The sequence below is a fragment of the Pelmatolapia mariae genome, linkage group LG17 (assembly GCF_036321145.2).
Source record: "Pelmatolapia mariae isolate MD_Pm_ZW linkage group LG17, Pm_UMD_F_2, whole genome shotgun sequence".
Lineage (NCBI taxonomy): Eukaryota > Metazoa > Chordata > Actinopteri > Cichliformes > Cichlidae > Pelmatolapia > Pelmatolapia mariae.
This window is the reverse complement of record NC_086242.1, coordinates 21455302-21467864: the sequence shown is the minus strand read 5'-3', so window position 1 is coordinate 21467864 and position 12563 is coordinate 21455302. Positions and strand designations below refer to the sequence as shown.

The window sequence follows — 12563 nt, the reverse complement described above, 5'->3', positions numbered from 1 at the left end:
ATCACATTATATTTTTCAGTAACACAGTAGTGTAATACATTACTCTACTAAATTGAATAATTACATTAAAGTTAATTAAAAGTTACATTGTGTTCCAAAAGCCCTTCAGTTATCTGCAAGAACCAAACACTAAAATGTGTTAATGTGTGTGTGTCCACATTAGCAAAGGGATTTGAGTCAACATGTGGAACTGTCACCTTAGGTTCGTACTGTTTACTGGTAATTATCTGACAGTGTATTTCACAGCATGTTATAAGGTAATGCAAAGTAATGTAACAAGTAGTGTAAGAAATTACATTTAGGTTACATATTGCATTACTTTAAAAAAGTAACAAGTAATATTGAATACTTTCTTGAGTAATGACCAAAACACTTTACTGCAGTACAGTTTTAATGTACTTTAAAATCAAATATTTCTTTACTAAGTTGCTGTCTTCATCTATTCCACTATATGTTAGATGCAAACACAGTCTTGTTTTATTACCATATAATTTTATTTTAACTTGTTTTTGTAGCAGACTCTTTATTTTCTCTGCAAATCTTGGGGTCAGTTTTTAAATGGGTGCTTACGGGATTTACTCATTTTTGGGGCCATCTTCAAGTGGCCTTTTGAGGAACTGCACTTCCACACTGACTGTTCTTGGATTTTGCACCAGATTGACCCAGTTAAGTTTTTGGTTTACAGGCATGTTGTTGCCTTTCATCCTTTGTATTAATGATTCTACTGGGATACTGCGTTCATCATTAATGTGCTACAGCTGTCACTGAACTCTGTGTACAAAGCAAATGGGCCATAACCTGAAAAATCTCTATTTAAATCCAGTAGTTATGACAGTTAATTTTATGAAATGTTTCAAAAATAGTAACTTCAACCAAATTATTAGAGAGAAGATGTATCCTGTATTGTTATCTAACACAGTTTGAGTGCTATTGTGTCACCGCTCCAGTACAATAGACTAGATCAGTATTTTGTTTGGGATGCTAAAAGTGTCCACAAAAACTGTCCCAGTTACTCTGGATAATCCTCAGACCTCTGTGTCAACACTTTCCACTGAGAATTATTTTCTGCCAAAGAACAACCAGCACCAGATAAAATGAGTCCACTGGCTGATCAGCCTCTGAACGGAAAGATAAACCAGGTCTGAAGTCTGATTTCATATCCAGCCTGTTTACCTCCCTGAGAGATGATTTTTCTGTCTTTAGATCAAATTTTCTGCCTTCTACCCATGTTCTATTTGGTGTCTGGAGATTTTTTTTTTTTGTGCTATACTCTGAAAAAAATCTAATTCATATCTGACCGGCTGAGGCCTTGAGCTGAAATCCTGACTCATAAAACCACAAGAGGGGAGAAAAATTAAATTTCATGAGTGAGCAGACAGAGCTTCAGAATACCTGAAAGCACTTCTACATGCTCAGCAGAGAGCTTTATTTCCTGTTTGTCAAAAAAGTGAGTGAACCTGCGCTGCTACCACCAAGTCTTTAGCGACTTCATTTTCACTCCAGAGTGACATTTTGTGAAGACACACCTGGTGGTTAAGCTCTTAAGAAAGTCTGAAAGTGAACTTCTGAGTGTGGATTATTATGATTCACATGCTGTTCCCAAAGTTTAACATGAGTCTGAAAATGCAAAACCAGTTAAAATCTGGTTTCAGTTTCACAAAAACAACAAACAAAATATTTCAGACAGGTCAGCCTGTTCCCATTTTCAGAGCATAACAAAAATTGGGCTTTGTCAAAGCTGTTGGTGTTTCTCAGTGTTGTTTTATTTACTGGTGGGCTGTGATGCACCGGGTTATCCCATTAGTGAGACTCTGTTGTCACTTCCAACTTGTCGTTTTCTAACCAGCAGGGTTTCTGCGGTAGGGTCCTGCATTTACACTTTACAATTTAATACTAAACCCAACCAGCAGGTAAATGCAGGTGAAAAACGCAAATGTAGTGCCAAAGCTGGTACATCAGACAGCAGTGACAAAAGATACTCAGTGTAACAAAGGGGACCACGTGATGCTACGAGGTGAAAACATGTTAGACAGCTCTGTAATGTTGCAGTTCAAAATCAAAGATCTTAGGCTGAAGAAAGTGATATAATATAATCAGTGGTAAAGTACTTATTGACTGGCTGTTTGCACAGTTTACTGTGAAACAAGCCATATCATGAGAATATTTCCTTGAAAATGCCCTTTGTAATAAATAACTTAAATACAATTTAGGTGCATTTACTGGTCATTTATTTGAGATAACATCAGGAGTTCATTCCTCAGCCCTGAAATCCAAAATTTGATCTTTGTCGGGTCAACAAAAGGTAGAGTCTCACTTTATCATGCTACATGAACTGTTAACTAGGGCATTGTCACTGTTATAACTGATTCAATTCCGATTCACAAGGTCTCGATTAGATTCGGTTCAATTCAATTTTGACTTAGACAGTCAGAAATATTAGAATTGTGATCATTTATCAGTACATATCCATATTTTTATATCTATGTATAAAAAACAACACTGACACTTGTGAGACTTTAGAGGTGTAAGCATCGCAGCAGATGCCTTTGTGTTAAAGTCACTGAGGATAAAACACAGAAAATCATGAAGGAGATTTCCCTGGCCTGGCTTTTTATAACAGATAACTGCCTTAAAAATATTCTGCAGTAGATCAAAAATGGAAAAAAACCATGAATAAACATGGTTGACGAACATTACCTAATGCTGCTGAAGTGAAGCAGAGTAATGTTTCAGAGGTTTTATTAGACAAACAGCTAAGCGTTTTGCAATTTGGCAGAATTTGTAAAAGTTTAGATTTTTTCCGTATTGAACAGCAGAAGTTAGGCTTTCTTGTTGGAGGTCATTTTTGAAAAAGAAAAAAAAAACAGTGACCGACTGTGCTGTACACAACGGTAAGCTGGTGCGTAATAAGCAAGCAAATAATGTAGAAAACAGAGATTTCTGACGGTAAACTGGTCTCTGAGTGCACTGAGAGAGAGAAAGAGCTGTGCTAGGAGTGTGATTTTATCGTAGTGGAAGCAAAACAGCCAAAGTAAGAGGGAATTCATGACAATGTTTATGAAATGTGAAGCATAGTTTTGATCTTCTTTTGCTGATGGTTCAGGAAATTTTGATTGGAGAGTGACAAAACCTGCAGCTTCAGAATCTGTGAGATATCGGCTTTCAGCACCAACAGCGTGTCCATGTACGTGCCGTCGTGTCGCACTTTGTGTGTACATCTTTGCGCAGAATCCGTTTACCTGCTTTTTAATCGTTTGGTATTTTAACTCTTTGGTGGTTGTTGAAATACTTTTGTGCTTTTTGCTTTAACCTGAGATTCTGGCATTTCTGGCAAAATACATTTATATTTAAAAATCGACTCAGGATTTAATGAATCAATATTGTGTTATTCAAACTAAAATCGATTTGAATCGGAAAATCCATTTTTTAAAACCATTCCTATTCTGAACTGTATTTCTATTGCAATTTTGGAAAACTGGAGAACAATTTGTGAAATGTTTGGGGGGTTTTCAACATGTTGCTTGTAACTTTCTTAAGCAGCGGTACTGAAATGACTTGTTGAGGATATGCTGAATTTTTCTGCTGTAGGTTTTCCGCTGCTGCTGTTGGTGAAACGGTGTTTGAAACAGATCTAATATTGTTGGACTTGGATACTTATAATATGAAAATGTAACCAAATTATTTATCAGTGATTTCAAACTGTAAAAAACAAAAACAAATGATGTTATCCAACATGAGAAAGCTGCTACGCTCAAATTCAAATAGTCCCCATCCATGCTGGACTGATCCTCCCACCCCACCACTACTGTATTAACAATACCTTCAAAATTTGTTTTATTTTTATTATTCTTTTTTGTTAATTTTGTTTGATTCAATTAAGTATCTTTTTTTTCACGTATGTAACTTATCTGTTTATTGAATTATCCATGTCTGTGGTTTTGAGGATGATATTTGATGTCTGTTCCCTTTAGGTTTTTATTTCTTTGCTGAACGGTCCAAGAGACTGAAGACATCACATGTGTCGACATGTTTCTCCCACTGAAAACGTTATGTGCAGATGAACAAAATCAACTTTCTTGGTTTTCCTTACCTGGATGATTGAGCATGCATCAAGACACTTTGTTGCAGGGTGTTGAATTAAAATTTGCCCCGATAGCGCTTGAACACCTACAAGTTCTCTTCTGCTCCACGTTTGACATAGTACATATGTGCTCTATAGCACCATACATAAAACACAGTTAACAGCAACATTCGCCCTCAAGATGGCAGGGCAACAAGGCAGCATCCAGAAACAACACAAACAATCCTATGTTTGTTATTAATTAAGGATTAATTCAAAGACATATTTGTTAGATTCTATAATTACATAAAATTATGTATATTTATGAGTGTAAAATTCATATTTCTATTAAATAACCTAAAAAATGGCCAACCTTTAATCAGACTGATTAATAAAAAATTTCAGAGGTGTGCTGTTTATCCCACTGACCAGCAGCAGCATCATTGTGCTTTTAAGCTTTACCTGTGGTTGTGATCCTGATCCAGCACACATCCAACAGGCAAATCTAACTGAGGACAGGTTAGTGATCTTGTTTTCACCTGCCTACACTGGCTGCTCCCTCTGCTAGCCACTGCACGTCATGCTTGTTGTGATCTATGCGTGATCTGTCCCGTACCCTGCGATGGTCTTTGATGTTGCTCACCCATCTGTGGAAAGGCCAGGAGGTACCAGACGAGAGCCATACTGGCAAATTACTGCAGATAAAACAGCAGTTTTCTCTGGCTTCAGTGGTCATGATGAAATTAATGAAAAATACAAATGTTTGCTGTTTGTAATTTTCTAACAAAGGTATAGTGTGGCTGGCACATTAATACCTGTTCTTAAATGAAGTAAAAGTCAGGTTTACACTCACCATGTTCCACTTTGGGAAGAGAAAGTCAGTGCCGACGTACTCGAAGAAATGAGCAAAACCTTCTTTTAGCCAAACATCCTCCCACCACACTGGAGTCACCAGATCACCGAACCACTGAAAGACAGAGACAAAATCATTTCATATGCTTTGATGTCTTAAGATAAGATAAGATAAGATAACCTTTATTAGTCCCACACGTGGGAAATTTGTTATAAAGATATAACATATATTTGTCTTAAAGAGTTATTTCTTATGAAACTGTTTTATGAAACCCATTCTTGTATTCAAACCATAAACTGTGTACAACTAATGGATGAAGCATCACTCGTTAGCTTTCAGAGCACTGTGTTTAAAGCTTAAGCTTAGCAATGTGAGAGTTACCTTCTAGGTTTATTAGAGCCTCCCTCACTTCGCTACTTTGAAACAGAAACAGATCTTTTTTGCTTAATTTGTCACAAGCTAATAAGAGAATAGGCCTTGCCTGGCCATGAAATGGCTTGCAATCAACTGTCCAGTGGCATTTGAGCCTCTCAAAATAAAGAGCCACGTATTAAAATAGATGTAGTTAATGCCATGCTTATGTCAATATCAGGGTGAGTTAAATAAAAATTCACCCTCTGTAGAGTTTTGATGAAGGGATAAAGCAGTTAAATAGACCAATGCTATTTTTTGTACCTGGATGTAAACATGTTTATTTTCGGAGCCAGCCTCGACTGCCCAATTGAGAATTACAATTTTTGGCATTTGCACGAGCTTCATTTTTCAGTTCCAGATGCTGCAGCTTGATGTAAACATGTCCTCTATTCGAATATGGAAGTTTAGTCATGTTTGCATGAAATTGCTGCTTATGTGGTGTGAAGCAATTTATTACTAATGTCCATCATTTTATCTCTTAAAGCTGGTTGTTTTACTTTTAGAGTGAAGTTCAAAATTGCTGAAATTATGCAAAAACAGATTGTTTTTCAGTGAGTTGTACGCATGAAAATTGCCACAAATAATCCACTCTGAGTTCCAAAGTCACACCGTGAAGTGGGTGTGAATTTGTGTGTTTCAGAAAGTTACTAAGAGATATGTATCATACATTTAGATACAGGCAATTAATCTTCAACCTATCCAATATTTGTTAAGATATTTATGTAAAAATCAAAAACCTAATGCTGACGCCACAGTCACAGAATTTCCATAGTGGTTTTAGTCCAATATGTCCAAGATTAGTTTATTATCAGCTCTTCAACCACTCCTGTAGAATGAATAAAATTTCATATTCCATCTTTAGAACATACAAAACTGTTTTTGTTGTGCATAGGAAAGAAAATCCAATTAAATCCAGACAAATTCTGAGCAGGGAGAGTACAGCCTTCCAAGTCCTGCCCCTCCTGAAGGACTGACTTGGCTTCCTCGCCTGCTCTGAGCTGATGTGATGAGGCAGGTTCACTCATCAACAACACCATAGGGCAACCAACAACGTTGCTCCAAAGTGTGACAAAGGAAGGGGAGGCTTTGGCTTTCATTTAGCTGGCATGCTACCACCTGATTGGACTGTGAGCCTTTTCTCAAGCTGCCTCGGAGCCTCGTCAGAGTAAACCAGCAGTGAAGTCTAATAAAGGCAGAGCACGTAAGAAAATAGAGTGAACTTTGCTGATAGCGAAACGCGCAGCCACAGGAGTAATTTATTGGATCCAAGCTGTTTCCTGGCGACGCAGTTTGAATGAAAACGGTAGGGAACAAACAGGCGTCTCTACCAGCTTTGTTTCTGAGTCTGAGCGTTCCCTTTAAATCTTCAGAAGCACAAAGAAAAAAGTTTACCTCAAAATTCCTTTAAACCCTGATTAAAGTTCCATCTGTAGAAACAGCACACACTGCAGTTTTGATACATCAGCACAGTGAGTGTGAGACTGTACGTTTGTATGTTTGTAGTAAATTGTCCTTCAACTGATCAAAGTTTGTGTGGTCAAGTAGAGAAGTACCTAGACTGTGCATATGTGTGTGTGTGTGTGTGTGTTTGTGTTCAGTGTTTTTGGGTAAATCTGCAAGCAGCTGAAACAAGTCAGACTTAATTATGCAGTGCAGTGTTATAAGTCTTTCCATATAAATCAAAAAGGGCACAAAAGCTAATCCCCCAACCAACAACAACAGAACTGCCTTTCATGCAATTAGTTACTGGAGCTTTCAACAGATGCTGTCACCCTGCAGAGCGATAGCTCAGTGCATCAGAAATTAATGACCAGGGTTTTTTATTTGTTTCAGAAGTGAAGGAGGAACATTGAGCATCCGCCTTCACCAAAAAACAGAGGCTGGCCCTCTTTATGTGGCAGCGGGGGCGAGGAAACCTACTTCAGTCGAGTGCGGCATATGAGGCAGATAATCAAACGCTACCAGGTGGTGGAGATGCTGCAGCTCTTTTTGAAGACATCTTGTAAAATTGTCAAAGCAGAAATTACTAAACATAATGAAGGGCAGGATTGGAACCAAGTTAACCATTGGGGCTGAAAGGACAAAAACATCTGCACACTGCAATGCTGACTCAGGCATTTTGTGACTCTTGCTGGTCGATGACTTACATCTTTGTGTTGTTCTTTTCTTGCCTGGGTTGTTAATCGTGAGTCTTTGCTTCTTTCTATCTCATTTAGTATTGTCTACTAGTGCGCAGAGCAGTTAAAATGCCATTTTATGGCTTCTTTCCATAGATTCTAACAACAGAACAGATGCAGCTTCTGAGTCTGAAAAGCAAACATGCTCAGAAATGGCTTAAACCTGCGTTCTTTCTAATGGCTTGCAGAGGGCGACTCCTGCAGCTGCGTAAAGACTTTCAGCTGAAGAAGTCGATGGGCACACAGGTCTAGCCTCCCATACTCTCTGATCTCAGAGAATAATTTCCTTATGAGATCATGGGCTCAAGTTTCAAAGTGTACTAAAAGCATGTAAAAGTTTCAAATGATGTAAAACAACACTAATGTTAGTGTCAGTTCAGTAATTAGAATCAAGTGAGGTTCTATATGTGTCGACTGTGCTCCCAGTACAATGTCCTAAACGTCTATAAATACATACAGATTTATAGGAATTGATATTTCCTCCTAAAATATAATTACCTTCTTAACTTCACAAAGACTAGCAGCCTGGTCAGTAGTGATGGGGGCTGTTATTGGTCGGGTTTGATTAGCAATTAGCCCCTTGTTATAGATTTCTTGTTTGTTTGGCATACTGAAATTGAAAACTTGTGACAGAAGATCAGCAAGGCCAAAATGCATGTTTTAGACTAAATTGGAAAAGCTTTTCTAGTTGTTATTTTAATGTGCTTGTTTAGGATGTGGGTGTAACACAGCCAAACCTTACTCCTATATCATATTAAACGGAGCATGGTGGACTCAGGAAAGGCTGAATTAACTGATCCAATTAGCCTAACAAGGAAATCTTGCTGGGGGAGATAACAGGAACACCTGGAGCAAACCCACACAAGTCCACAAGTCCACAAGTCCACAAATAAAGGCTGAAGCCAACCAGGAACCCTCCTGTAATAGTGTTAACCACAGCAACCTAATCTTAGCTGGTTTAAAATACAGCTGCTTTACTTTGAGTGGATACTACTGAAAAATAGAATTGATTTTGAAAGTGTTGTTGACATTTGTAGATATTTATATTTAGCAGTATGTCCCATGTGGCAGGGAAAGCACATGATGTATAAAAACGGTGGGGACAGGGTGCAGGTGGGTTGTGCAGTAGTAAAACTACCCACCTGCAGGGTGGTGAGCGGTGGTTAATCACACGAGATTTTAAATCTCGTGTGATTAACCACATTCAGGATCTAGTAAAACATACAAGCTAAGTTTAACTGTAGCAGAACTAATTTCAGATATGAATTTGGTTATTTTTTTAAATATATTTTTACTCTATTTTTTTGATCTGGCTTCATTTTATATTTATGTGGTTAGGTTTTGTAATGCCCTTGAGTCTGTTTTTACCGTGTTACTTAGTCTAAGCATTCTTGTCAGTACATCTGCTGTGAGTAAAAAGTAATTTGGTCAGCGCCTGGTTTTTTTTTTAAATATTTTACTTGGTTTTAGTCTCTTTTCTTCCCCGTCATGCTTCTAAATATATTGCACAGCATGTCTGAGATCTTAATGAGCTGTGGGTACGCTTCAGGAAAACAATTTTTAAGGGTAACCGATTGGAATTCCTGCATATTGTATTTATTAAATCATATTTCATTCTAGTTGCTGTGTCTTGTTCTGAGATCATTTTGCAGAGAAAGTGGCTCACTGATACTTTCAGTCCCTTTGCGTAGTAGTCCCGTTCAGTAGTCCATACATGTCTGCCTCCCTAGATTCTTAAAAAACATGTGAAAGTGCCCTTAGAAGCACTGCTGCCATTAAAGCCAGAGGTTGGATAGCCCAAATACTCATTTGACTGATTTTCCCTTTTTACTGCATTTTTTATGAGGACAAAATAGAAACTCTTTGTGACATTATATTTTTGAAGCACACTTCTTCTCAGCTCTGTAAGCCTGCACAGTTTGGAAGGAATTCACCTCTTCACCTGCATGGACACACACACACACCCTGTAGATATGGTGAAGCTGAAGAATGTGTCCAGACATGCATACTAACTCCTTTCTCTCACTCTCTGGCAGGTTGTGTCTGTGTCTGGGCAGGGATTCAAACCGACCACCCTGTGGGGAGCTGGCAGGCTGTTCAGCTGGCTGCTTCCGATGCCTGGCTCAACAGACACTGGTTCAACTTCCTGAGGCGGAGCTACAGTCACAGCGGGGACCGCTGCAGTTTATAGGATGGAAAACCAGTGCCAGATGAAGTTGTACTCACATCAGGAGGAGTGCGAGGTCGCTGCTTCCTCTCAATACTCACACAGATGCTGGAACGTAACCAGACTGTTAGTCTGCAGACCTTTACATTTATTAACTACATTTAAATATATTTATATATATATATATATAGATTAACTATTTATGTGTAGTAAATTTCCAATTTGTAATCAATTTAAATTGAAAGGAACAGTCATTTATTTATTACTATTATTATTATTATTACATTTATTTTACTGGCTGCCTCTGTCACACAGGCAGAGACAAGTCAATAACCCAAGATAGTAAAGAGTACAGAGGGTGCTGCACCAAAAAACTCCCTGAGATGGCTTTGATTGCTAACCGATTGCCAAGGATCATTCACGGCATGAAGGCACTGACTTATCCACAAGCACTCACTAACCAGTCACAGAGCAGTAGTAAAACTCAAAGAAGTGCCTTAAGAGTAAGAGCTGTGCCTTACTACTGAAGCCAATACTTTTCAAAAGGCATTTCTTTGACTTTGAAGGTGAATGTTGTCGATTTCCTCTTCACAGTTCTACATCTTGGCTAGTAGTTAGTGAGTTTTATGTCTGAACACTTTATGTCTTCAGTATGACCATGGCAACATGTTTGCCACAAAAAAAATCGCAGAAGGCTTTCAGTGTCACACTATTGTGACTGATGTCACCTAGCAACATCATGCCGGTACATGCAACCACTTAACAACCAGTTGGAGAATATACATTTTTTCCTAGCAACCGGTGTGTCAATCTCATAATGATAGTCATCAACTCTAGCAACCAGTTGCAGCTTGTCAGAGAATGCTCATTATTCCCCAGCAATCAGTGGTTGCTAGGAGTTTGCCAAGCTGTTTCTAGGCCTGTGTGACTGGGGACTATAGCATGTTTAGATAAAAGTCCTGGTTTGGGTTAAACTCTACTGCACCTGTCCAGTACTATAACCCTGCACTTTGAAGAATGACCCTTAGGGCACTCTGTTGAAGGAGCTGGTGGGAGGTGAGACGGTTGCCATGAACAATACAATAAGTCACCAACTTGTGTGTGTCATATCAGTGTCAGTGCTGTAAAGTTTTGTGTTTAATGTGAAGATGGATCAGTCACAGTCCAGTGATATTAATTCAGTTTATCTAGTTCTACCTTTATCACTGTTCACTGTAACTGTTACAGGGAGGGAAAGAGTCGAGTCCTGTCATGTTAGTTCAACTTACTGCATATTGCCGATGTACCATCACTGCCGTCACTCTCTGCAGTTTAGTTTTCTGTTTTCTTTGCAGTGAGTTTAATTCATTCATGTTCATGACTGACTCCGTGATGTTTGGTTATGTTTCAGTGGGGCGGAGCCAACAGATTTCAATTCAGAACAGATTTATTCATGTAGTCCTATTTTTGTCTCCAAGCTCCAGCTGTTGTGTTGCAGGAAGGGACAAATTCTTGTCCAGTCGTCCCATTATCGTTAATTAAGTTAAGGAATTAACTTCCTGTTGTAGTGCAGGAAGCAAAGAGGTTCGGTTAAAGGGAGTAAGTTTAATTTATTCCCTCTTTATTATTGTTAGTCGCTGCTGTTCAGTTTGGTGTCGTTTTTCCATGAGAAGGACTAAATAAAGTCAAATCTGATTTTTCTTTAATCTTCCCCTAAATTGTCACTCTTCTCTCTATTTAGCTTGATTTGTTGCTGGAGGAAGTGAATGAGTAGAGTGACATTTAATTTATATTTCCTCATTATCTGACTCTCTTATTGGGTTTAGCACTAACTATATTAATGTGGATTGCTTGTATGTTTGCTAGTTTGTGAGGCAGCAGTATTGAATGGTTGTGACAGGGATTAAGGCTGTGTGCCAAGCACTATATTGGCATTTGTAAACAGTGATTTCTTGTCATTGAGTCCTCCTTTGTCATTGTTATTTAATACAATAAAGATAATTGTGTGGTAGAAATTCTACATGTAAATTTATGCAGTGCTATTATCCCATTATCATTACTTCCACTTCCACCACTCCCTGCTGTTTAGATAGATGTTTGGGAGTAAAGAAGTTGATGCAAGCCAAATGAATTTTATTTATACAGCCCCGAAATCATAAATAATGCATTTGCCTCAGATTTGCATCAGGCTATTCTTAGACTGTGAATTCAGATCGTTAGCTGATGAAGAGACTTAATCAGAAATGAAAGCCTGTTTTCACAAATCAGATGGAAATGGGCTGTTTAAAGGGGAGCTATTGCGCATTCCCATATGTATTGCTATGATAGTGGGTGCTTATATTACAAAAATGGCAAGAATTTCAAATAATGAGGCTGGTACATGTGATCCTAAAGTTAAAACTAAACAGTCCATCTATGCAGCCATCCTCTAATGCTTCTCCAGGTCCAGGTCGCAGGGTTGCAGCAGTTTAAGGGGACATGCCCAGATCTACCTTTTGTCAGCCATCTCCTCCAGCTCTTTCAAGTGAGAGCCAAAGTCAACAGAGAGATTTAATCTCTCTACTCATTCACTAGGTCAGCACCTAGAGACTTCTCATAGTAGGACATGACTGAAACATCTCACCAAAGCACCCAGGAGGCCTTGTGGAAAGTCAAAGTGGCAGTCAAAGCTATCTATCCTCAGCCTCAAACATTTTTACAGTTGAGTTCAGTTTAATTTATTGCCACAAAACACGCTGCATGTGATGGTTGGTAGTTCATGATGGTGCATTCAGTAAAAATCTCTGCTGTGAAAGGATAAATTAAAAAAACCAAACAAACGATAGACTGGTTTTGTCCACCAACAGAAATTAGGGAAATTTGTGTATTTTTCTGTTAAAATAATAAAGATTCTGATCAAAGAACGAGTTTCTA

At 38.4% G+C, this 12563-nt stretch overlaps 1 protein-coding gene across 1 annotated transcript in view; it reads right to left on the bottom strand.

The window, feature by feature from the left end:
* LOC134646561 (thyrotropin-releasing hormone-degrading ectoenzyme-like) overlaps positions 1-12563 on the bottom strand; it is a 233778-nt gene that overhangs the window by 67461 nt on the left and 153754 nt on the right. The window contains exon 6 of the mRNA XM_063500358.1: positions 4914-5027. Coding sequence (XP_063356428.1) covers positions 4914-5027 — 114 coding nt within the window. The remainder of the gene's footprint in view (positions 1-4913; positions 5028-12563) is intronic.